At 34.0% G+C, this 27,805-nt stretch overlaps 2 protein-coding genes across 9 annotated transcripts in view; one reads left to right on the top strand and one right to left on the bottom strand.

The window, feature by feature from the left end:
• Otop2_1 (proton channel OtopLc) overlaps positions 1–13,452 on the bottom strand; it is a 121,945-nt gene extending 108,493 nt beyond the window's left edge. For 2 of the 7 annotated variants that reach the window (XM_029040174.2, XM_011184080.3), the window contains exon 1: positions 11,775–13,452. The gene's annotated coding sequence lies outside the window, so the exon portion shown is untranslated. The remainder of the gene's footprint in view (positions 1–11,774) is intronic. The other 5 variants (XM_029040173.2, XM_011184083.3, XM_011184081.3 and 2 more) reach the window with 3 other exon arrangements.
• LOC128921851 (uncharacterized) lies at positions 105–26,672 on the top strand. 2 transcript variants are annotated; one of them, XM_054230449.1, is made up of 4 exons: positions 105–208; positions 13,935–13,991; positions 26,037–26,258; positions 26,372–26,672. In XM_054230449.1, the coding sequence occupies exons 1-4, from the start codon at positions 120–122 to the stop codon at positions 26,382–26,384; spliced, it is 381 nt and encodes a 126-aa protein (XP_054086424.1). In that variant the 5' UTR covers positions 105–119; the 3' UTR covers positions 26,385–26,672. The 2 variants fall into 2 exon arrangements, with proteins under 2 accessions (XP_054086424.1, XP_054086423.1); XM_054230448.1 differs by lacking the exons at positions 105–208; positions 13,935–13,991 and having other exon boundaries at positions 25,818–26,258.
• Positions 26,673–27,805: the final 1,133 nt, after the last annotated feature.

Genomic DNA, 27,805 nt, shown 5'->3' with positions numbered 1-27,805 from the left:
CCTTTCTATTAAAAGAATAATACTGCCTATATAAACTAGATACATTGTCGGTGGACTTAAATAATTGTTTGCTAACATTATTTGATAATTTTTAGTGTTTTGCTTCAACACGATTCTATATGTTCAACAATTTATTTTCTTCTTCTCTTTACAGATCCTTTGAAACAAATATTGTGAATCGAAGGTTTCTTAAACTAAAAATAACCTGGTAAGTTCTTTAATTTCCTTTATTTAATTGATTCCTTTTCAAGATCTTTAAAGTACTTAGTGTAATACCTGATGCAGTATCTAAACTTATTATATTATTTATACTGTATATTATTTAAATTTTTTTTATATTATTGTTATTTTAATAATTTTTATTTTTATTCATAATTTAAATTATATTATTTTTCGATTTTTTTATAAAGAAAACTTTAAATTTTATTCAATAGGCCTTCCACAACTTCATATAAAAATACAACTTTCTCTAATAACGAAAAGTACAATTACACCTGTACCTACATTCATACACACTTGTTAACCTTTACTATTGAGGTATTAATCTGCAGTGGGCGGCACATTTGCAATAAATTCACCTTAATTGGCAAATGTACAATAAATGAACAATGTATATTGTCACATTCACAATGGACGAAGAATAAATATTTATCTCTCACATTTAAAATGCATATTATGGCTATCAAGTCTTTGTAGGTGTAAATATTTCCAGTTTTACTTATCGCCTTGCAAATTGTGCTCTTGAGCTTACAGCTGACTTTGACTTTGACTGAGCAGACACATTGGGCGGATTGAACTTGATTAATTTATATTTAATGTTTATGAGACAAGAATACTCGTTTATGCAGATTTTTGTAATGCAACAATCGGACTTTAACATTTTGGGTTTATTTGCAGTCATTCTTCGAAAAACATTGTGAAATTCATTTAGTCAATTAATCAACCCCTTTTATATATCTAAATCTACAATCGATAGAAAATCTCTCTCAACTATCAGCTTGTTCTTCAGCACTAAACAGTCAGTCATTGTCTTGTTTTTTATATGCTAGAATGGCTGAGACACTTCATATACCCTTTGATAACCTTGAATTTCAAAGTTTACCTTTGGGAGACTAAAGTGTGGCTTTCTAATCCATATCATTTCTGCTTTAAGGGGTTAGGTGGGTTTCAAAATTTCATAATTTGGTGACATTTTCTTTGTCTTATTAAATAGTGTAATATGTTTAAAATGTTATCCAAAAATATCAAATCAATCCGAGTTTTAATTCTAAGAGATATACTCTTAGGAAATTCCGTCTATCAGTTCACGTCAGTAGGAATGTAAACGTTATCTTACGTAACGATATCTCAAAAAGTTATGCAGCGATTTTGTTGAAGTTTTGCATACATATTTGGTTAATGAACGAAGGATTTTTTTGTTATTCATTATAACTATTTTTTTCGAACCAATATGTTCCGAGAATTTGACCAAAAAAGTGAGTTTTTGTTTAAAACTCTGTCGAAAATTCAAATTTCAATATACCAACAGCCAACGGCTGAGTTTTCGGAGTTTTTAAATAAAAATTTCACAAAATACTGTTTAAACATGTATCTTTGATACGCTGAATAGTTTAAATGAAATATATGATTGTATATAATTAAATAAAAAGATGGAAGAAAAATCCCACCTAACCTCTAAATGGTTACCCCTTCTAATTAATTTTTAAGTCATGTATAATTAGCAGCATTCCATTAGGGTTAAAAATCATATTTGTTCATACTTTTTGAGAAAAAAAATGTCAAATGATCCTCAATGGTTATCCACCTTTAATAAGCATATTATTTCATCTATAGAGTTGCAAAACTATCGATAGTCGACCAATATATTGCTTTGAAACTATCGAGAGTGTCGATAGTATCGTATGATAGTAATGCTTTAATATACATTTCTTCTCCTCCTACAAAAGTGCTGACACTACTGGGAGTCAGTATATTACTGATCATAGGCACATTTCGTAAATCTTGTGAACGTTTTGATATATCACAAAAGTGCTGACCCTACTCGGAGTCAGTACTACCAGAGTAGTACTACTGATCGTAGGCACATTTCGTAAATCTTGTGGACGTTATAGTATACCAAAATAGTGCTGATACTACTGGGAAAGTACTTACATGGTTTTCTTATCCTAAATTATGTTAGAACAAAACTGGTGTCTACAGTCTTAAGTTTCTCAAATCATTTATCTCACGGCCCTTCTTCTACCCCTTACCTACAGTAATGTTTGACCACAAGAATGCTATCAGAGATCAGAGAATAGATAGCTTTGCCAATTATACGATATACGAGTTATGAAAATGGCCATTTGATAGTCGAAAAAATAGCATCATTCGATAATATCGATAGCTTCATCGATAGTTTTGCAGCTCTATACTCACCCATTTGTAATTAGTGTCATCAGATTAATCAACTTAGCACTTAAGCAATGTTGTCTCAAATCTTCTATGTAGTATATATACATGGTAAATGTAGTTTCAAATGTCTTTTTTAACTATTTTATTTATTTTTTATATATTTTTGTATCTTTTTATTTTATTTTGTATTCTTCTTTGCTTTTTTGCATTTTGTGGCAACGGAAAATTGTGTCAATAAAACCATACAAGTGCCGTTATTGCTGCCACAAGCCAACGAGTACAACAGCAAACCATTGCCCAAGTGACTGCTTAGTGCCCCAAACAGCGTTTTGGGTTGCAAGCGTTCGTAGTTATGTCGCCACATATGTTTGTATGTATGTATTTATGTGGCGACAAGCATTCGCAATGCGAAAATTACCTTCATTTGTGGTTGCGTTTAGTTTTTCTTGCCACTTCTTCGCTATGCGCCTAAATCGCACGTTTTCCTTAACATCTTAGTCTTTTTTTTCATTTTATTGTTTTTGTTTTTGCAATAACACAAAATCGATTGCTAAGTTCGCTTTAGCACTTTTCCACCCTCCCTCGGCTACCTCCATGTGTTCCTCATGTGTTAATACTTTCTTTTATATATTTTTTTGCTGCAGTTTTGCTTTCTTCAAAGCTGCTTGGTATCGTCTTTAATACACTCGCGCTCATACATTACACCTACTTTGCATTTCTAACACTTTCACGCCACGTTCGCCATTCATTTCATTTCATTTATGAATTATGTCTACAATATTTCGTTGTTCGCACATCTTTTGTTGTCGCCCATTGGCATATCTTCGTCTCTCCGTCTGTTTGTCTGTCTGTCTTCTTGCCTTTGTCGCCCGTCTACCTTTATGTCGTGTGTCTTTCAATTGTCGCTTATTTGTGACTGCTTCACGGTTGCCCTTTCATAATATTCCTAACAATCGCCAATCCATGTAACTGCCGTAAACTACGCATGAATTGCCTGGGTATCTGGTGTCAAGCGCCCATTGCACAGAACATGTTTCACCTATGTTTCATACACACACTTACCTATAATATATGTATAGGGGCCCACAAACACACCTTCTAATGTTTTGACACCATGCCAGTGCCGTGAAAATGTCACGTTTGTTGCGTCGCAGCGGAAGCTCACAATGGAACAAATTTCGATTTTTTTCTGCACTGAGTTGGAAGGAAACTTCGCTTCAAACACGCTCCTGCTTGGCAGTCTTCTATTTTGCGCTTCATTTTTGAGGCTTGAAAAGACTATTTTGGTTGCTTCATTGATTTTTTAGGTTAAAGTATATTAATATTTTGGATGTGAGTATTTATAGAGTGCCTTGAGATGAAGTATCGACTTGTGCATTCTATTATCTAGATGTCTTTCAAAATAGACTTAGAAATGTTCTTTCACCTCTTGTTCTTAATTCTAATATCGAATATCCGAAGTTTTGGCGTAATTCAAAACCCACTGAATCATAGAATAGCATGATCAAACTTTTGATACTTTTAGATTACTATGTTAGATAATGCATACTAGTCTCTAGTCAATAACAACAGTAAAGTACTGTATATACTATATCTCGATTTGGAACATGTCAAGCATAACAGACAGTCATAAATAGCAATATTGGAGAACTCGATTGGATAATTATTTCCCGTTTTGTTTAAGAACACTTGGTATCTAAAAAGGTTTTAGTATCGCATTTAACCATTAGATGTTAGAGAAATGCGCTAGTTGTCTCATCATTCTCTAGTCGAAAACTGACTTTTATGTTTGCTGGAAGGTTCCAAACATGTTCTCTTTGTTATTTGCAGGAAATATCTAATATGAGTATACAATTCAACGGAGTGGTTCCGTAAACTTTTTCATTCATTATTTTCTGTAAGGGATCTTTGATTCTTTAATCATCACTTAAGATCTCAAGATAGTTACAGAATGGTTCGAAGTGAAGTTAAGTCTATCAAATAAGTTTTGGTTTCTTATATAAAGGTTCAGAACTTCCGATTTCGCTTCAGGTTGTTTCAAAATATCTTTTTTATTTCGACTATTAATTTCACAAAGCATCTTTATCTGACTTACGCATACACATTTCAGGAACAGGTTCGGATTGTCTTCTGGTCAACCTTGGATAAGAAGCTCACATTAGGCCTTTTCAAGCCGCAGTCCTCAGCTTTGAGATTAGTTGAAAAGGATGTAACCTGTAGCAACTGCGTGTATGATGATTTAAGGATCTCCTATTCTCTTATACTAAAGAACTGCTTCTATTCTATTTTCTTAATTCTTTCAATAATAGCACCATAAGATATATGATTTGTAACATAGTATTATTATGTATTATATTATTACGATTTTTATATGGGGCTTTTACAGATAAATCAAGCTATAATTTATTGGGTAGACCATATTACGGTAGGAAACGCGAGCAATAACAAAGTTTTCAAGACAAGTTCAGTCCCGGCATTACTTCCCAGAGTAGTATTTTTCTTTTCCCAACTCCTGGCAAATAAAAGTACTGAGTAGTATATCAGATTTTTACCTGCGGTCCCGAGTTTTTATAGTGCTTTGTTGGTGGTTAATATTTCAAACATTTTCCAGACCGGCTATTGTTTAGCTATATTGACTTTTCAAACATCACTCTTGTTTTATCAAGAAACAATTGGTATTTTGGATTGTATAAAAATTCAGAGAGTAATTCAAATACAAAATTGAAAGTCTCCTTTTACTTTACTAATGTAGTCACTGCTGTCATTTTAATGGGAGGGTGTTATACATTATTTAAAACCAATATATCAGAACAATATAGTACAAATATTCTCCCCATTGTTTTCAAGATATGTTTCACCGAATAATATCATTTATATCCATTCAAGAAGGTGATAGATAATATAAATATCAACCAATTTAAATAATCGGTGACATGCTTCAGTTGCATTATTTTCAAGACATTAGTCTTTCCTTATAGATCGAGGCACGATACACTATTCATCGAAACATTACAACTGCTACTAGTACCTATCAAGTATTCTAAATACAATTGAATTCTATATATTAGATAAATCTATAAATATTTATTTACCAGCACGTGAACGAAGTCTTTTTTTTTTGTTTTTTTTTTTGGTATCTTAGTTATTTTGTATTGTAATTTCCTCAATCTTATGCAATCGCCGTCATTCACCCCGTCGTAACAAATTCAAGTTCATGCTCAGCCATGCAATCTTGAGTTTATAATGCAATAATGTTTGTTGTCTACGTGGCGACCTTAAAAGAAATCCAATTCAAGGCAAACCCCAACCGGGAAACGCACACCCTCACACAAACATACAAACAGAGAGAGACTGATGAAAATAGACAAAATAAATTGTGTGAGACAGTCAATGACCGCCTAAAATTGCAAACAAAGCATTGACGTAAGAATGCTGGCTTATCAAATACCTGAAGTAGACATTTTGCTGTGTTTGCGTGTGTATAAGTAAATTTAGAATGTAAATAAAAGTGTTGAGAATCCTGCTATCGTTGTAGAGGTGAAGGAACTGAACACGCAAGATAGTTATTAAGATTTTAGACGAGTTTCTGTAGTTGTCTATAGCTGAGTGTGTGCGAAGGATATAGTAAAGAATGCAAGGCAATAATATTAAAATGAAATGAGCTAAGGATATAGAATTGTTCGTATACAATAAAATGAGCTACCGCAAATATCAACATTGTAAGAATCGAAAATTAAGAGAAAATCAGAAATCGAAGGAGGTTGTGCCGAGTTCGTATGGGACCGCATCCACTAAAAATAATATTTCCTGTAATGAAGCACTAGGCCTTTTTGGGCAATCTTCCAACCCGATATTTTACTCGAGTTGCTTGATCGAAAATGAAATTATACATTATTCCATCCCTTAAATAATATACTCATAATGACAATATTTCGATCCGAGAGCTGTTTCGTATTACATAATTCAGGAACTATTCTCTGAAAATGATCTAAAAACGTAAGCTCTGTATTAAGATAGAATATCTTCAAGACGATAAGCATTGTGGATCAACAAAAATTCCATTAAGGGGTTAGGGAAAAACTGAGAATTTTCTGTAAAATTAAAAAAAAGAATAATAATATCAAAAGTTATAGCTGTTTGTGTTGACCCTGTTCCAAAAAAGATATTGCGGTGACAATCATAAGCCCTGGAGATTCATCTAAAATCAATCGGATAAAAAAATAATTTTATAAATAGGTAATCCGGGGCTTTTTTTCAATAATTAACAAAATGGCGGTCTCGGAGAATTTTTTTAGATTTTAGGGAAAAAAATCAACAGTTAATTGGTCGGAAAATATCGAAATTTTTGAAAAACAAAAAAGCTTCCATCAGCCCCAGGATTATTATGTATTCTAAAAGCTGTATAAATTTCATAAAAATCTACTGAGCGGTTTTCGAGTTACGGTTGTCATCAGTTCAAAAAACATAGTTTTGAGAAAAACGCATTTAAAGTTTTACCGAGCGTTTTGGAGTGCCCAAGCGCTCTTTGCTATTTGTCGTATAATTCGTAAGTAATTTTCAGAGAATATTCTTAACATAAATGCAAAAAACAATAAAAAAAATATTTTTTGAAAATTCTGACTACCTCTAACCCCTTAAAAACAAAATCAAGTGTAACTTTGAAAGCCAGACATAATAAGACAAGTAGATCAAGTAGATCTAATAACTATAATAGACTCCAATATTTCTAGACGGATTATTTGTTATTTTGAATGATCCACTATATAGTTGGAGATTACAAAAAATAATAGAAAACACTCTCGTCTCTTTAGAGGGAATAGACGACAATCAGAGACCAAACTATCTACAGGTCTATATAAATTTAAGAGTATCATACTTCAAAGGATTAAATATAATACCGAGTCACTTGTTGCGGGATTTGATAACAAAAAAAAAGATACTTAACAAAAACCAGCAGACTACCCGATTACACTTTTCCAATTCGTAATCCAAACTCCCGCTGTCTGCGGCTTATGTGCGTTAAGCCAAACAAATTGCTCCGAGAATCTTAAGCGTCTACTGATGATCAGCGTTACATGCGATTTGATGAACCACATAAATCATTTTCTTATTTACAACCGACAACAAATTAAAACGCCAAGCAGCGACGTCAGCAGAAAGGAAGCGGGGAGAAACAGGAGCATGGAACGGAATGCATAATAAGGATTTTACAAGCAACAATCATTCAACAATAAACTGGCAACAACATATGGACAAAGAAAAAGGAGAAGAAAATATATAAAACAAGAAATGTGAAAATCAAAGAAAAACTGGGGCAAATTCTTAAGAAGCAAGCAGCAAGATTGTTTTCTCGCCTTCCAAGCAGACAGCATGACGACTGACTACGAGTGCGGACACTCACACACACACTCCGATCAAAGGCTGTGCAATTTCAGTTGTGAGTGCATTCATTTAGTGCTGAAAGGTGACATGCATTGCCATAGTTATCCTGTTGAAAGCAGCCATCAACACGAGGCGACTGACTAAGCAACTTTCTCAAGACAGCGGGTTGTGCGGGGGAAACTATTAGATGAGAGAATGCAGTGCACTAGTAGTGTAATAAAGAGCGTAGGAGTAATAAAAGGAAATATTTCAAAAGAAAAAAAATACAAAATGCAATGTTGGAGTGGGGGGAAAACAAGCCACACACAGTTGTCAGCAAAGTGTGATGGAATATGCGAGCCATAACAGCAACTACAAATGGCAGACAACGTGTGATCAAATGTACTTACATTTATACGATATCTTTAGTGCTTTGAAGGAAGAAAAAAACTATAAGTATTGCTGATTAATGAACGTGCCACGCGGCAATCAATTGCAAGGAAAGCTTTGCTGACATTTCACTACTGGGGGCGTCAAAAAAGGCTATCACATGGTTCATGTCGCAGGTTCTATGAGTAATTTGCAAAGAACTCGGACAGCTACTTTTCACAAGCCTCTTTTGAGTTCAACTTTACACCACCAAGGACATTCGCAATGGGTAGGAACAGGTGGAAATCACATGAAGCTATGTCCGATCTATATGGTGGATGGTGTATGACTGCTTCAAGTGGTCCAGTTGTTCGCAGTAGATGGTAGAATTAAGCGTCTGGCCATATGAGAGCAGCTCATAGCGGATGATTCCCTTCCATACCCACGAGATACACAGCAAAACCTTCCTTGGCGTCAATCCCGGCTTGGCCACTGTTTGGGACGATTCACCGGCCTTCGACCACGACCGTTTTCGCTTGATATTGTCGTATGTGATCCATTTTTCGTCGCCAGTCACCATCCGGGTATCATATCATATCGCAAGCGTTGATTCGGTCCTGAAGGTTGTTTTGCGTCAAATCATGCGGAACCCAAACATCAAACTTTTTTGTGCCTTCTTTGCCTACTTTGAGACCATCTTTCGCAGTTGAGGAGGTTTTGAAATATTTAAGTTTAGAATTTTGGAACCGATAAATATATGTACTATAAAAATCAGATATTTCACCGAACTGCACCTTGCCATTGATTATGAAGAAACTAACCTCCAGCATTGGGGACTGTACACATTTTTTTCTACTTCCAAAACATTTTATCTAGCTCTTAACTAGTTTGAATTTGAAGAATCGATTTTGAAGACCCGAGGACCCGTTGTTTAAATCAATGAGAGATATAGCCCTTGGAACACCACAAAATCTCTCAAAAATTCTCGGAAATCAAATCGAGATAATTGAGATTACCACTTTCCTTTCTATTTACTTCAATTCATCTATTTACATTCTCGCAGATTTTAAATCTATTTTGAATATACACACCGATTCATATACTCTAGTCCTATTCCCTTACTGCAGCTCCTTCATCTCCCCACACCACATTTTGATAATTGAATCTGCTCATAGGCTCTACTAACGCCAGCGCGACAACCAAGTGGTCGAGTAGACGGCTTATTCAGATTGCCAAGCAATACTGCCTCAACATGCCCACTTCTGCCATTGCTTACAACCGAAAGGCATTTTCTAAGCAGCGCTTCCTTAGGGAACCTAAAATGTCGCCAACATGCGCCACAGAACTTCAATTTAATTCATTTTTTACTAGCTTCCCTCCTTCTTCGTTTTATTTTATTTATTTATTTATAAGCATTTGATTTGCGCCACAAATACATACCGAGTACATTTAGTTGCCACTGTGCCCTGTGGCCTATGGCGCTGCTGCAAATGACATCAATACGAATGAGTTATATCCTAATGTGTGCCAACCGGCTGCGACAGTCAACCAACCGCAACGCCGCGCCACAAGCACTCGTGAAAGCGCATTTCAGCTAGTGAAAGCTCTCGCAGACGTTTTTTTCTTTCATATCTTGCCGAGTTCTGTGCAAATAATTTTTGCTCGACTTCGTTGCACTACTTTATCACTATTTCCTGCCAGCTGCCTAACTGTGGAGTTTTATGCCATTTCTTCTATTTTTTATTCATAATGATGATGATTTCTAATGGTTTGTTTTCGCTGGTGTTGTTGTGGGTAGGGAATAAATCATTATGCAATCGCTAGATAGATTGCACATATTACAGTGTTAAAAGGCGCATTTAAGGATCTGCCTAGCTGTTCTTCTGTATATACATATAGCACAGTTAGTTTGCATAACACTCACTGGGGACTCTGTTGATTTCGAAATGTGCCTATGGCGACACCACTTTCACCTGTTCATGTGCCCTTTTCGATTTGTCAATGATTGCAATTTAATTTAATTCAGTGAAATCCCGTAATTGACGGCGTTTACGCTGGAGAATATAACTTCTACTTTTCTTCCATTTTTTATGTTGCTTAAATTTAATTAAAATGTGTCTAGCAAAAGGGGCGCGAAAGCATATTCTGAGCAGTTGAAAGTCCCTGAGGCGAATGGTAGTCACAACATAGAAATGGTTTTCATTCAAACGATTTTAAAGGGTGTCAAATGGGATTTAGTTGCACTTTAAATTATTTATTTGAGTTTTATTATTTTTGAATCACATCCTCTTTAAAGCAAGTTCCTTTCTATAAAGGAATACATAATTTTTTACAGCATAGAAAATCTCTTAATCGAGTTTAGCAAAAAATGGTAATATGATTCCAGCTCAGGTATTCTGCACTTGGCCGGATTATTGAGAAATTCGAAAAAAGAGGATTTGTCTTTAAATTTCCTCCATCCAGAGGCTTATATGGAGATCTGCTAGGGGGCTTCTAACATAACACTATCAAAAGTCGACTGGATTTTAGACCAAATGGTTGTTTTTTTTAATATTGAGTCCTAAGTAAAAAATTGATTCCCCCGTTTTTCGAAGTTAGCTACCAAAATCGAAATATTTGACTTCGAATTTCGAAATTGGGCTTATAGTGATCGTACTTAATGTCATATATCACATTTGTCGGTCAAGTATATAATGAAGGTACTGTAGAGTGCAAAGTCGGATCTTCGAAAATATACTAGCCCCATTTGTAGTACATTTAAGTACCGAGTTTGATCCAAAAATATTACCCGACTGAGTATGGAGTCATAAATAGACAAATTAATTCCCGCTTTATATTAGTTAGCCTCAAAAAACGAAATATTTGACTTCGAATTTCGAAATTCAAGGAATTGTAATCAAATTTTTTCGAGAAAATTAGTCATAAATAAAAAATCAATTTCTGGTTTTTCTAAGTTAGCCTCAAAAATCGAAATATTTGATTTCGAATTTAAATATTGGATTTATCGTAAGCAAACTCAATAACATATAACACATTTCGCGATCAGGCATATATTAAAGACGCTACAGCTCTCAAAATCGGATCTTCGATAAATAGTTTATTGTTCAAAAAAGACTGTTCTGATGTGAAATGGATGTTAGTAAGTCCCAAAAATAATCCAAATAATACCCAGTCGGGTACTAAAATATTCCCCCGTTTTTCGAAGTTATTTTCCAAAATTGAAATATTTAAATACGAATATCGAAATTGATTTTTTATAATTCTACTAAATAATATAAAGCACATTTTTCGGTCAATCATATACATATGTATTAAAGATGCTATAGAGTTCGAAGTGGGATCTTCGAAAATAATAAATAATGTTTTTTTGAAAAAAATCTTGTTCGATTTAGAGTAAACTTAGGTACAGAGCATGATTCAAAAATAATTGAACGCAGACTATGTCGGCTTCTGTAGTAATTCGAAAATATTTTCGATGTGGTCCAAATATTTTTGAAATTAATTAATAATAAAATCAGAGATATTTTTTATATTTTTTTAGACGAGAAATGAATTTCTATTTCTTACTGATATTAGGAAAATTATAAAATAATTTTGGAATTTTTTTGCCAATATATTTTTTCTCAATTTAATTATAATATAATTGTACTTACATTGATTGTGAAAAAATACAAAATTTGCAGTCTTTGTATTATTTTAACGTCCCTTTAGTATATAGTGTTTAGTTGGCTCCCAGTAGCAGTTAACGTAAGTGGGTGCAAAGTGATTTTTTTTCTTTTTTTCGATTTCAGACACCCCTGCGCGCTATCAAACACATAACTACACAAATATATATGTGAAAAGAAGGACTAATGCACTGCACAATGATCCACTGATACCGGCGTTTGGAAAAGGTATTTTCGTTATTATCTACGTTTTTGTTTTTGTTATTATATTCCTCGCGTCTTATCCGGCCACAACAGCCACGACAGATGCAAAATACACAACGACTACAATGACTGCTGGCTGTGCGATATGAAGCTGCCGCTTACTTTTGATTTTATCAGACACGTTGCACAGCGAGTTTTATTTCCGATTTTTGTTTTTGTTTTTTGTTTTTTGTTTTTGCAATTTTGATTTTGCTACCTTTTGTTTTTGTTATTATTTTTGTACGGCACACCACCGCTGCGCGCAACACGCTACCAAATTATCCTTTTGCTTTGATCCTTCGTCGTTGTTGGTAGCTGGATGGTTTGTTTGTTTGTTGTTGTGGGGGTGTTATGCTATTTATTCTTTTTGGGGGAGGTTTTAGTGTTGTCTTTTGTCTAGCGCTAGGTGGCTCGTAGGTTTTAGTTTGTTTTGATGTTTGAGAATTTTTGAAATTTTTTTGCTTTGCAGAATTTAATAAACTTTCGTTTTTCGTCACACTTTTATTGCACTTTCCTCTCAGAAATTTTATGTAGAATTTACTTTTAGAGATATATGTGTACATATGTATATATATTTAGTAGAAAATACCATTACACTCAGTTTTGGTTTGGAATTTTGATTGATTTTTGTGCCTCCTGTTTTTAAGGATGCGAAATATTCAAGCGGTAGTAGTCACTCACACACATATGCAAAACACTACACTGACAGGTTAAACAACGCTTTTGCCACTACTTAACCTTTGTCTCTTCACTGGCTTCAGTATATGAGCTCTTAAATTTTTATATCCTCTTCACTTGTATCCTCTTCCTTGTGTGTGTTTTTGCGGTTTATTGCCAGACTTGATAGACTTTTAGGCGCATAAACTCAAAGCAATAATTTCGCACGTAAATTTTGATTACTGAAATTTAGCAAAAACGCGAAAATTTTTATTTATTTTTTATTCAAAATTATCCTTCTTAAAGCACAATTTAAGTCAGTAACTCCACAAATATTTAAATTTATTTTATTTTTCAATTTCTTGCATACCAAAATCGCCGGCTTTTACTTTTAACCAACCGTCACTCTTTTTCGGTTGTTGTTCTCCCTAAAAATTCTTATGCCTTGCTTTCTTCAAGCTTCACTGCCTATCTGATTAACTGCCAACCTGCCTGCCGTCTGTGTCTGGTCTGTTGTCACTGTACTTCATCACACATTGACTCTGCGCGCTTCTATGTGCCACTACACACTGGCTATTCCAATTGCCCCATCAACACAATTCACACATGAAAAAAAATGACTGATCCAAGTCCGTTCACTAAATATTCTAAACGTCGCAGCCAATTGCTCTACCGTCCATCATTCACAACAATTCGTTTCAGACTGAAAACAACTTTAGCCAACAAACAAACAATCTACCCACCGTAGACTGACTGGACTGACAGTGCCGCCACTGCATGGCTGGCTGGCTTGCTGGTGCTGTGAGTGGTTTAAGCGCCGACGCAATAGCTGTGCCATGCCATACGTAACGCAACAATGCTTACGTGCGGCGTAAATAATTCCCCCACTCTCGCTATCGTAGCGTGGTAATTTCAGCATATTTTTGCTATAGCTCATTCGCACAGTGGCTGTGCAGGGTTGCCTAAGTGAGAACAAAAAATGTATTTATAATAATTGTGGGATTTTAGTGGGAAGTGATTTTGGGTAAAGATTTCTTCAATCTAATCTGAATAAAAGTACAACTTTGTGTATTATTGAAGTTTTTCTTCAAAATTTTTCAATAAATTTTTAAAGAAAAAAATATTTTTTTTTTTTTCGTAAGTTTTAAACCAAGCTCTTGTTTTAGGATTTATAAAAAATATTTATTTTAATATTTATTAATATAATATTTTTCCCTGTATTGATTTTGTTATTTTATATATTTTTAGGAAATACCTATGGATCATTACTCGGACCATGGATAAAGTCTACAGAGCAACAAAAATGTGAGTAAAATTTAATTATCTAAATAAGAACATTTAATATTCATATAGAAGAAGAGTATTTTTTAAAAACACAGCAGGTAATTTTTTTTTTAAATAAGGATGTTTATCGTTCAGGAAACATAGACTATGAGGCTTTATCTCAGATCTCATGAAGGTTTTTTACGGTTTGAACATTTTTAAAAGACAAATAATTGTATTATAAAACATGTTGGCACCGCTTTTCCCAAGAAGCATGCTATATAGACTCTTACTGAACTTATTTATTATTTTCGATTACACCTTGAGCATCTGAGGTTGAAAGTATATATACAAAATCCACTCTTTAAAAAAAATATTCTCTGTATATTTATTTTTATAAGTTTTAAATGATCTTGATGGATTTAATTTCAAATCCATTAAAACAATTTTAAAAAATTGACTTTGTATAAATATGAAACTTAAAATATTTCACCCACTTCTAATTCACTTTCAAAATCCGCCGCTTTCTTTACTCACTTGCTTTCGTGGTATCCCTGTCTGTTACTCAATAAATGTTCGTTGCTCTTTACATGGACTCTTTGTAGCAGTGAGAGCGTATGATACAAAGGTATGAATGCTTTTGTTTATTACAAATACACATATCCATGTATCTACAGACAACAACAGTATGTGACAGAAGCCGGCATAACAAAGCAGCAAATACTACGTCGTATTGAGCGAAATACGATAAAAAGCCAGTTTGAGTTACATACATATCTGTAAGGGTGTGTGTGTTTTAAGAAATCATATGAATTTACGATATTAGGAATACGCATGTAATTTACGGCGAATTCAGCCACAAAGTATGCAACGAAATATGGTATCGTGGTGAAAATAAGTACTTGGTTGTAGAGAACGTTTATATGAATACATACCTACGCTAAATACCTATTTGTGTGAATTTAATCTAAAATATCTAACATTCTCTGCCAAATGTTTACTTGAGTCCGCTATTTTTTACGTATTTTGTCTTTGGAATTTCGTTGATTCCTATAATATCCGTTTCTTTCATATTTTCCACTGAATATTAATTTATGTGTCCTAGTCTTTAACGCTGTTATTTCTAAATCCAAATTTAAAAGCAACTCATAAAAGAAGTTTTTCTCTAGTTTAGTCGACTCTAGATTAGATTTCCGACATGAATCCCATTCGCTCAAAATATTACAACTCGACTATGAAAACTCATCAAATTCTCTGTAGTGTCAAGATGAGTTCACATTCAATTTAGTGAATTAGTGTATCTCGATTTTTTAGAAATAATCGGATTTATAAGAGGGGAAGTTAAAAATTGGTTATTAAATATAATAATCATATTCCATTCATCTTGGTCACATGGCTTCCCACCATTCCAGGATCTTATATAAAAAAAGAAAATAAAATTTAAAAAATTGTCAAAATAGATTTTTGAAATAAAATCCGGTTGACTCTTCAATAATCCCTCAATTCAGAGGGTGAAATTGTTAATCAGATAACCCGGTACACCAGTAGATTCGAAGCAATCCTCTCCTTCAATCAGGGCTTTGATTGACTTCCTGACTGATCTAACTGACTCAAATTAGTAACTATAACTTTTTATTAGATAATCCGTTCCGTCCGTCCGAAGTCCGTTCATTCAGAGCAGGTCCAAAAAAAATCATATTTTTAGTTCGCAATTATATTCGAAATATATCGAAAGAACGCCATGTTTCTTCCATGGGGTACTGAAGTACCCTTAAAGTTATTACAATCATCATATATAGCAACTGTATTATATTTCTTTTAAACTCCACTATTTTAATTTTTTCAAACACAACGGATTTAAGCTCCTTTTAAAGTGAGATTAGCGGGTATCACATATACTCATATATATAGTTACTAACAATAGTAACAATAACTCCCGCAAATTTACCAAACAATACATTTCGCCAAACTTCATAATCCCCAATGAAGCATTGCTAACCCAAACAGAGAGTGCGTACAAAAGTGGCATACATAAGCACCGCATAGTAATACACGCTTATGAATATAAACAATGGCAGCGAAACAAACATGCGACTATGGATAACAAAAATTAGCATGGACAAATCCTCTTGTTCGCTTGTTTTCAGCTTGACAAGTTGCATTCATGTTTAAAAGTCAATACTTTAGTTGCAACAAACAATCGCGATTTATACACTACAATGGAATTTCACAAAACATGCAAGAATTTGCTGTTGTTGACTACTAGCTGGAAAAGTGGATCAAACTTTCAACAAACAAAATGAGTAAATACTCAGGAATTAGAAAGTTGAATGACTTATTTACGAAAGAAAAATTTAATTTACTTTTTTAGAAGTGGAAAATAATACATTTATTTAATAATATTTATTTTCGATGTTATAAGTTGTGATAAGACTGTTCACTTTTTCAGAACTTTAGTAAACTTAATACTTTTTGTTAATTGTCGGCTAGATCACTCTATCCATTCTCATACTTTCTATGTTATGATGAAAAAAAAATGGCTTTAGAACTATTTTTTTCCGATTCTACATATTTTCAACAATTTTAATCATTGATCATGTCTTCAGCGATTTGTGGCAATAATTCATAGCCCACCGATTCATTCGATGCAATTCACAAACAGACTAGTCTCATTCCGTAATTAATATTAGCTTTCCTAGTATTTGCGAACATTAAATGTCAAGAAGTTTCTAATAGTCTCACTTAAAGAATAAATGGGCATTCTTTGAAAATAAAAACCCTCGACTTCATTAACCCTTAAAAGCCTGATAACTCCGATTCACTCAAAATTTTGATATGTATTATAGTTGTCGGTTACAAACAATATGTGTTCTACGATTTTTCTTAAAAATTATTATTTTAGATTTTACAGGGTATTTTATTGGGAGGTCCTTTGAGGAATTACTAGGCGCTCATTAGAGAAATACATTTTAAATACATATTTTTACAAAAATCCACATTTTATTGATATGTGCTTCCAACGTGCTCGATCTCCTAAAACCACTTCACTCGTCATTATTGTTAGTCATTTGAAAGTACAAAATTGTCCTTGAAATTATTTTTTTGATGCACTCAAATATGGTTTATTTAACAGTGGTTGAACCAAAAATGTCGAAAACAGAAGAGCTTTTTACCTATAAATTTCGGCAATTAGTGTCATTAGGATTGATGCCTTATTGTATATAGAGACTATAGTAGAGTCTTCCGATTAATTATTTAGCAAACAGCAAGCAAATCTGACAAAAATATTTGTGCTTCGATCTCATATTCAGAGGCTCACTCATGAGCGCTCGACAATCGTTCAACCATTTAAGAATGATGTATCCTCACTTCAAAGTTCTATATAAAAAAAATCATCACGAAAATCATGTTTTTAGAATTCTTGACTCTTTGTAATATTATTATTAATATTATTAATTATAATTGTTCCTTAATTACAATAGTAATATAATAGTGACAACACTTTAATTATAATTATCTCATATATGTCGCGTCGATTGAGATCTTCATTAACCATTTCATCTCAACTATTCTATTTATAAAATAATATAAAAATAAAAGTGTTTAAAGGTGTTCTACACAAATTATATCAGAAGTTTTTTTTTTAATTTGAATGAATTTCTTATACTAAAATTATTTGTAGATCCTTATTGAAGGAGCATTTATGACACGAATATATTACGGATTACCTTATATGTTTTCGTGACATCATTATTCCAACCGCATTTACACTTATATCCTCTATATGCTGAAGTGTTTTCAAAATTTAATCTTTAAAACATTAATATCTTATGCTATTGATGTAGTCATCATCAATTGGCTCTACAGCTCCCTATGTGCTTTGACCTGCTGAACAATACGCATCCAAGTCGTTTGCGGTCTCTATCTAGTTTTCCAGTCGGAACTTCTTCAGAGCTTTGTTTAATTCGTCATTCCTTCTTGATCTTGGCCTTCCTTTTGATCTGCCTAGTTGGAAGACGCGTTGATATGATAGATGATTCGGGCAATTCCCGTGCGAATATTTTGTACGTTATGTTGGGAAGCGATATACCACGATACACTTTGCTACAGAAGGTATTTTCTCCCTTCTTATGGGTTAGTATTATAATGGCTGTATTGCAATCTATAGGCAAGACTTCTTGCTCCCATATTGGCGTGAATAGTAGGTTGATTTTCTTTTAAGATATAGCTCACTGGCATTTTTTAATAGTTCAGCTGCTATGTTGTCTTCTCCAGGTGACTTGTGGTTATTCAGGTGATTTCTTGCATTTTGAATTTCAACTGTCGTCGGAGGTTGTGTATCTAGTGAAATTTCAGCTTAGCTTCTATTGGTAAATGGCCTTCCTTATGGTTTTCCCCGGGCATTCAGTAGTTCACTAAAATGCACGGCCCAGCGCTCTACAATCTTTTTGTTGATCAGTGTAGTAACCAGTCTAAAGCTATGTTGAAGAAAATCGGTAAAAAACAAATACTACTGGTTTAAATTTGTTTTTTAATATTATACATTTAATTACTCAATAATGAATGCAATTCTCAAATATGCAATTCTTTCTAAAAATATTTTCAATATTTCTAATATGGAGCTCTCATGTACTCATTTCCCGCTGTTATTTTTTAAACTTTCCACATAAATTCGCGCTGTCAGCGAAACTTAAGTGAAATAATGACTGCGCTCATATTTTCCGAACTCGTTTCGATTAATTACCTAAAATACGCGCTACATTACGTACATTGTAAGAGACAAGCTCAAGCGCCTGGAAGTGTGCTATGAAAGTCATAACACACATATATCTCTGTGTATGTATGCAAGCAAACCACTACGAACTAGTATATTTACTATCACTGCACATGATAGTATATAAGTATATACTTGCATTTCAGTAGTTTATATGCACTGAGTATTTTCCTTCATGCACGTCAGGCATGCGCTTTACTCTGGAGCTTCACGAATTCGCCTGCAGCTCACACAAGAGGACATTCACCTTTTGCTATGCTTTCACGAGAATTGCATATTATATATACAGATGTGCGTGTGTGTATATTTTGGTACTTTTGTGTGTGAAATTGTTGCATTTTGGAAAGTGATAAATTTTGATGAAACTTTGAGATATGAAAATGTATGTATTTGTGGTCGCAAAGGCTATTCAAGGGATATATGTAGGTAAGGTCATTTTATTTTATATTGAAAATACTTTTAAATAAATCTAATTGTCTCGCAATCCCAATCATCTTATTGGCTCCCTACTTTAGTGGTTGTGTATAATCCAATCCTACAAAATTCTAGTCTTGAACGTAAGGTGTTAACCGGTTTCAGTCGCAGAATAATCTGTCTGACTTCTCCAATTAGTTCTGACGTTGAGTCCTGGGTGCGTATTTCTGACATTCAAAAACTCCTCACAAAGTTGTTCGAAATAAAACCATGCAGATCTTCAAAAACTGTACATAGCTGTCTCTAAGCCCTAAATATATCAAATAGTTGGTTATAATAATCACTGAATTGGATTTTAGTCTAATTTATATGCTAGATTTTACTTCAAAATTATTATATACCAAGATTTGACACACTGAGTGCTCCACCTAGTAATCAATATGGATTACATTATTTTGAGCAATATATGCCGCAACAAATTATCTGTAAATACTAAAAAAAGCTGGAATAAGCAAGCCCCAATGCATGCTAGAGTACGAAGTATAGCCCCAACATGAAGTGGAGTAAAGCCTCATTAAAGCAAAAACGCTGGAAAGCATATGAAAACACATCCCTGCCGAAAGCTTTTAGGTCAACGGGAAAACTGGAGAAATTCGAGCTTTCTTCAGGCGCATGTTCTAAGAAAGCTCAAACCCCTTTGAGAGGGGAATTGTTGTAGGTACTATCCATCTCACTCACGCAACAAAAAGAAGCTCGCTCCAAAAAGCTTAAAAGCTATATGGAATCCAAAAACGAGTACGAAAGAAACCTTTTGATAACGCTCGCACACCTTAAGGTATGCATACCGAATTTGGCGCTTAAAATATACCGTTACACACGCACACGAAGAGCGTGATTGGAGAGCACACGAAGCCTGAGATTGCAGAGCACACGAAGTAACTGTCGTTAATGAGTGAAGCACTGAGTATCTGAGGGAGAGAGAGCGCATACTGGAGACATACATATCACAATGGAGCAATCTAACAGATACTTACACAAATCTTTTATTTGTCTACAAATTGAGTATGAGTTTGCAGCAGTTCTCACAGCATCCACAATCAGTAATACACATAGTGGCTGTGATTTTTATTACTTCTTGTAGACTCTTTGTTTCTGTTGTTGTTGTTGTGTTTATTTTGCACAAACCGTTTTTAGGGTTCTTGTTGTTTTGCAGTAGTTGTGTTTAGTTTTTGGGTTGGTCCTTTGTTTATATCCTTCTGATTGTGTGTATTTCGGCTTTCATTTTACTCTAAAACTTTCAGTGAATTAGTCGGTGTGTATGTATGCCACTCTTATCATTCGAATGTGTATCTTGTATCGTTGCGGTAAAATTTCTATGTACCAACAATGGTGCTTAGCAGCAGCGCGGGAACCCCACCCAGGTTTTTCACTCTCAAACGCAGCAATATACAGTTTTTTGAGCTTAAAAAGCAGCATGTATTACGCGACTCAAACTCACTCAAAGCTTGCGCCCATCCCAAGTCGCAGCGATGGTATGTAAGACAGCTTCGCAAGGTACAACAGCTCACTTCTCAAGCTACCGCGGCTTTGAGCACACCAAAAGCGCTGACTTTTAAGCGGAATCTGGTCAAAAAGTACCGTTATATATAAATTTATACACACCTCTTCACTCTCAGCACCATTTACACGCCCATTTAACCCATTTTTTATGAAGTGCCCCAACTGTACAAATGTAAGCACCGCATTTACTTTTATTTTCCACAATGGAGTCACACCATTAATGGCGGTGATTGTGTATGTTTGTATGTGTATCTGTATGATTGGCTTACAATACTCGGCATAATCCTCTTAAAGTACATTTGCACAAACGTGCTGTGGCTAACTGCGGTCACTTCCGTTCCTGCCTTACTTGCCTCCAGGGCACTAGCGGCTTTCAGCTGCTCACTTGACCACATAACAGTAAGCTACCCATACATATACATTCTGAACTGAGTGTATTTGCCGGAAGTCATAGTTGACCACAAATGAATTGTAGGGCTGTCAGGCGGCCGCACTCTCGTTTGGCCATAATAATCACCATAAAATTCAATCAAATGAAAATTATGTATTCTTTGTATTATTTATATAGAAATCACTGTATATACAATTGTAGATAAGTATGTATATGTATTTATAAAAGTGTGTGTGACGAATGCGAGAAGAGAGAAGCGAGAAACTTGTTAGCATTAACCAAAGTTGGCTCAAATTAAAATTAACAACATTCGCCACTTTTACTTAATAGGGTCTGTGGGCCATTTGTGCGGCACTTGATGCGGTTCGTAAGCACTTGAAATACTTTGTTAGTGGGCTGTGTAGCTGTTTTATAATTGAGCGGACAGTTGCAACATATTTTCACTTACATTTATTACGAATGTGGGCAAATTATTTTCGAAAGTTCTCTTGTTGAAAATACATTATTTGTAGCTGCCACGGAATAAAATACTATAATTATAATTAGATTCTGAGTAGACATCATTCGTTTGCCTTGTTCGTTTTATCATGCCGATTTATACCTCATTCTCTTGGTGACCTAGAAGCAATATTATTGCTAAATTTATATTTTTAAGCTGAATTCCCAAAAACCCGAATATCCATAGAATCTGAGAAATTACGATTGCGCATTTTCTAACTTACAATCTTATTTGTGAGTTGTCGCAGTAGTATTTACCAAATATGCAAACTATATTTCATCTATTGGGATCCATTTCTTCTTCAGGCCAATTATAAAGTCCAATCTCTCTCTCTCTCTCCAAGAACGTTTCGCGGGCAATATTATCGAAAAATTTTGGGAAACAAAAACTATACAGTTGTTACAGTTTGGTAGTAGAAATTCTAAATATTCTAGTGTATCGCGTGAATAAATAAATGCGTATTAAAAATAGCTCTTCACATGTTAGTCCATTCTCGACTTCAAATTTTGACGATTTTCAATGGGCTGGTAATTGAACATATATTATTTTTTAGGGTTGTAACTTTGCATACATTTATTTGAAGACTTGAAAAAGAACACAAATATTGTACATCATTTTTTTTTGTTGTTTTTTGCGATGAAACAAAAGCCCTTCTTTTCGGCGGCGCATGTGATTTCCTTATTGGAACATCTGAAACCAAAAATTCCGAATCAAGTTGTAAAGTAAAGAAGATCTTCACCGCTTTTATTTATCCTAGTTCATACCTTAGCTATATATGTATGTATAGAATAACGTATTAAGATTTGGAACCGATTGGATTAATAGATTTTGAGTAACCTCATGCACCTGTCGTAAAAACACTGTTTCGAGAAAAACGCGCTTAAAGTCACTCTTGCCGTCGCCTGACGCGTCCACTATAGATCGGATATGTGTTCAAGGGTTTTTGAAATTTTCACTTGAAATTTTAAAGGAACATTCTTCGAATTAAATTTGAAACCGAGAACCCCTTAATAGATCATTTGGGTTTCTTTTATTATACATCGTCTTTAGTTGATTCTGTTCGCACAACTAATAAATTTTTTGAGAGCCCTTCAAAGGCCAAAACCACATCGGGATATTTATAAATTTCAATGATATTACCAGTCATGCTTTAAATAATATTAGTAAATTATTTTTACTTTGCTTGTTAAATCAAATTCGGATTTATTAAACTGAATATAACTCTATTTTGAAATTTTGAAATACAACGTCACAGGTTCGTTGGAAATTCTCCCTCTTCTGAACTCAACTCTGTCAGACACCAAAGAGAATAACTATATAGAGCTTGACTGAGAGTTACACAGGTGCATGTGTTAATAGTGCACTTTTCATTCTGTATTTTTAATAAAATGTAATAATACAATATTATATTACCGAAATGCACCGTGTTTTCCATCATTCTTCCTCTACTTTAGTATACTGATATGTCTTTAACCAATGGTGTCAAGATCTAACTTCGTATACTCATCATTCTCATATGTGAAAAATGTACAAAGAAAATTCCTTTATTCTTCATAGTACTAGAAAATAAACACTTTTTTAAACAACAATGTACGCAGTATATAAGTATTTTCAATATCTTGAAAATAATTCAATCCCGGTAACTCTAAATAAAATTTGTAGCGAGCTATTGGATTAGTCAGTAAGGTATTTTACATTCTTCAATAAAATATTAAATGCAACAATGTTATTCAACCATTGTCGACAGAGCACTATAAAAGATCATTGAAAGTTGGCTAATACCCCACAAATCACTGTTACTTTTTCCACTCTATGGAACTCAAACATCCAGTCCAAGCAACACACTGCAGGAACATATAGTCCACAAAAAGAATTTTACTGAAAAACCTACCCGCTCTCGCGGTAGATGAAATGACTCGACTAACACCTCCATGTCTTGTAAATACTGAAAAAGAGCCTATTTTTTAAAGAAATAAAGACAAGATGGTCTCGAAAATTAGTTTGTTTATAGACTCAAATACAACTTCGTTCGCTTCCCGTATTTTTAATCATGTTTTAATGGGACTAATCATTGAATCCGTTTCGATCTACAAATGGGTCAATTCGATCGAAAAATTTTACGTCGGCATCATTGAAACCGTATCGTACGAATCATTGAATTCGCAAATTCGAAAATTTTGGTCGAAATCTATCCGTTGATGAGTGAGTTACGGAAATTTTAAAGAAGTAAACCATTCGGAAGTTTTTCGCTGCGGATTCAATTATAATTCCCAATAAATAGATGTTTTTCATTGCGGGTAGACAGGATCAGAGTTCGTTCCCTTTTCCAACGAAAAGTATTATAATTTTTTTTTAACATTTTTCAAAAGTTTAGTAATTCATTGTATAAAGGGTGTTATTTTCTTTTCTTTAATACATTTCTAACGGGTAATGGAGACCGTCTTGACATCACTTGCGATTTTCCAAGTCCGCCCACCCTTTCCCAAAAAGTTCTTTACACATTTTAGATATTTATTTATATTTATTAATAATACGCACGTGTATATGCTTTATCGTCAACTTCATGATTGTTATTACATCATACAATTATGTTTTTTTTTAACTCTCGGAGATATCAGAATCGATATCACTTTCATAGTAAAACGAAAAAAATAACATTATATTTGCTTTTCTCTCGGGGGTTTGACATTTTTTTCATATTTTTTTTTTTGTTTTTTTTTATATTATTAATTAAGACAAAATGTTAATAGTTGTAAAAATATGCTAATAAATATATTAAATACATGTGTAAATATTTAATACTAGGGGCATCTATCCTTTATATATATGTTTGTGTGTGTGTATATACATATATAGGTATATTTTAAGTCGTATTTCTAAAGAAAAAAATTAGTTGAGCAATCAAGTAGAATGCGGAAATAATTTACAGTTAGTGAAAATATTGCAGTTATTTCAATATATATATAAATATATATAATATAGTATAATAATATAATACATATTTAGTAGTTTCATGTAATCAATTGTCAATTGCAAACATACGAATATTGTATTGATTTAGTTTTTCGTTTTATATTTTTTTATTTTAAATTTTTTATTTTTATTAATATTTTTTTTGTTTTTTTTTTTATTTTTATTTAATTTTTTTATATACTCTCGCAACAAATGTTGCTAAGAGAGTATTATAGTTTTGTTCACATAATGCTTGTTTGTGACACCCAAAATTAAACGAGTTAGATATAGGGTTATATATAACAAAGTGATCAGGGTGAAGAGTGGAGTTCAAATCCGAATGTCTGTCTGTCCGTCCGTCCGTCCGTCCGTCCGTCTGTGCAAGCTGTAACTTGATTAAAAATTAAGATATCTTGATGAAACTTGGCACACTTATTTATTGGCACCATAGGAAGGTGGCTTTCGAAAATGAGCAAAATCGGACCACTGCCACGCTCCCAAAATGGCGAAAACCGAAAACACATAAAGTGCCATAACTAAGCCATAAATAAAGCTATAGAAATAAAATTTGGTTTGAAGGATCGCACTATGAAGAGGCATATTTGGATGTATTTTTTTTTTTGGGGAAGTGGGCGTGGCCCCGCCCCCTACTAAGTTTTTTGTACATATCTCGCAAACCAATAGAGCTATATAAACCAAGCTTCCTGCAGTCGTTTTTTTTAGCCATTTCCTAATGCAGTCCAAAAATGGGGGAAATCGGATCATAACCACGCCCACCTCCCATACAAAAGTTAGGTTGAAAATTACTAAAAATGCTTTGAGTCAGTAAGAGAAAACACTAGAAACCTTAAATTTCTTCATAAAGAAGGTACAGAAGGGCTGCTCTTAAATTGTTATAAAAAATTTTAAGTGGGTGTGGCTCCGCCAATATCTCCGAAACTACTCGGCCGCTATCAATGAAATTTGGTTTGTAATATTCGCCTTGCCTTCCAATCGTATATTGTGAAAATAGGCGAAATCGGTGCATAACCACGACTACTTCCTATATACCAGAACTTTAAAGACAATCTGAATAGTTTACTTTACAATATATAATGTAAGCACTAGTGAAGTAATCGGAACAGGACCTTTCATAAATACTGCATTTATAATGTGGCGGGCACTTTCGAAAAATCGCCAAAATTGGACCATAGGTTTTCAAGGCCCCTATATATCGTACATGAGGACCTCGGTGCTTCTAACCTAATCTTAGGGTTTCCAACTTTCAATGGACTTCATACCATATATATGACGAATATGTGGGTAAAATTGTGTATTATATAATATTAATAAAATTAAATAAATAAATTGCGAGAGTATAAAATGTGCGCTCACAACCGAACTTAGTCCTTCCTTACTTGTTAGATAATATTTTAAACAATTTTTTTTGAATTTTGAAACCCTCCTCACCTCTTAAATGAAGTAATGAATTTCCTAATAAATATTTTTATTCCACAGGTGTCGTTGGCATCGCACACGGTGGCACTGTCATGGCCTGCACACGCTCCTACATGGTCATACTGTGTACATTCGTTTGGATTGGCATGTGCAAGGGTGTGCGCACAATCTGCTGGTCACTTATTATACCCGGTTGTGTTCCATTGAGACGTTTACCAGCAGCTTCCAGTTTGGCACTGCTCATTTCCGGCTTGTTTACGTGCGCCTGCGGACCATTTGCGGGTAAGTGTCAGTCGATATCATGTGTTTCATAATACAAAATATTTTTATTACGTTTAGATTACACATACAGTTACATTTTAGTTGTAACGCATCTTTGAATTTTTTGATTTCAGGTCTTATACGTGATCGTTTCAACTACTCGGATCAGCCTGGATTTCCTCAACATGTTGTCTCGTTTATTGCTGTCATCTCGTGGTCACTTGAGGCGCTGGTGCGTCGTTATCGCCGTCGCTGTCGTCATCGTACATACCTTAGTTGTAATTTACATATATGTATATGTAGAAGTCAAAAAGCTTTCGTTAATTTTCCTATAATAACTTATATAACAATACACATAATTGTATACATACACATGCAATATATATATTATATACATATACAAACATAGATAATTAAGCCACTAGAACTACTCTTTTAAGAAATCTAATTAAATTATAATAAAAATAAACAAATACAACAAAGTTTTTAATTATTTCTTAAGAGGATCTACATAGAGGCACATTGTGAGTACAAAAGTGTGGAAAAAGAGCCTACTTCCAGTGCTGTAATTACTATACTGTTAGTGAATTGAATGCTTCAGTGTTATTTCCTTTTATATTCCACAAAAATCATCGAAATCGGTTCAGATTTACCAGAGTTATGACCATTCAAAGTGTTGGTGTCAACTGAAGGGGAATTCTCATGCCACCATTTCCGCGCATTTGGATGCGCAAAAAAACGTTAATTAAGCTGGAAGTTGTTACTATTTTTTGCTCTTAACTTCATTTAGATATTCATAAATGCCAAACAAGTTAGAAAATTTGTGTACTTTGGAAAATTCTATAAGAAATTTCAATTTCAAATAATTCATATATGAATTTTATTTTCAAAATTGCGACCACTTTCGTTCTCCAAATCATATAGATATATACATGAAATTGGTGTAGAATTCTTCAAGCTACAAGAATATATAAACGCTTTCACTAACTTATGGGCATGGTCAAATTTTATTGCAAAAAAACACGAAATTGGCTCTCAAACTGTCGGAAACAAGCGCTTATAACTAAAATATTTGAAGAGTTAGAATTCTGCAAAGTATCTCAGAAGATGCGCAATCCTCTCAAGATAAAGTTAGCAAAAGAAATTTCATCAAAATTCGCATTAACAGCGCTGTTTTTCGCAATTTTCACTTTGATGTTCAAAATACAAGCCGCGAATTTGAATGCCAATGGAAAACCATTAATTTTTGCGAAATTTGTGCCCACGTGCATATGCTTCACTTTTCACACGCACCAGCCTGTGTGTTGGCTGGTGTGCATGTGTGTGGCCTGTTTGTTGGCTGGTGTGCAAGTGTGTGGCCTGTGTGTGGCGCGTGTGAAATGTGTAGCATATGCACGTGGGCACAAATTTCGCAAAAATTAATGGTTTTCCATTGGCATTCAAATTCGCGGCTTGTATTTTGAATTTCAAAGTGAAAATGGCGTAAAACATCGGTTTTAATGCGAATTTTGTTGCAATTTTTTTTGCTAACGGTATCTTGAGAGGATTGCGCATCTTCTGAGATACTT

This window comes from Zeugodacus cucurbitae, chromosome 5 (genome assembly GCF_028554725.1).
Source record: "Zeugodacus cucurbitae isolate PBARC_wt_2022May chromosome 5, idZeuCucr1.2, whole genome shotgun sequence".
In the NCBI taxonomy this organism is placed as follows: domain Eukaryota; kingdom Metazoa; phylum Arthropoda; class Insecta; order Diptera; family Tephritidae; genus Zeugodacus; species Zeugodacus cucurbitae.
The sequence above is the reverse complement of the archived record's forward strand: the minus strand, read 5'-3'. Positions and strand labels throughout refer to the sequence as shown.

Excerpts from the sequence above, each read along its gene's own strand:
- LOC128921851 (XM_054230448.1), top strand. The coding sequence starts at position 26,069 with ATGGCCTGCACACGCTCCTACATGGTCATACTGTGTACATTCGTTTGG. Across the intron at positions 26,259-26,371 it reads CGCCTGCGGACCATTTGCGG|GTCTTATACGTGATCGTTTC; the intron begins GTAAGTGTCAGT and ends TTTTGATTTCAG.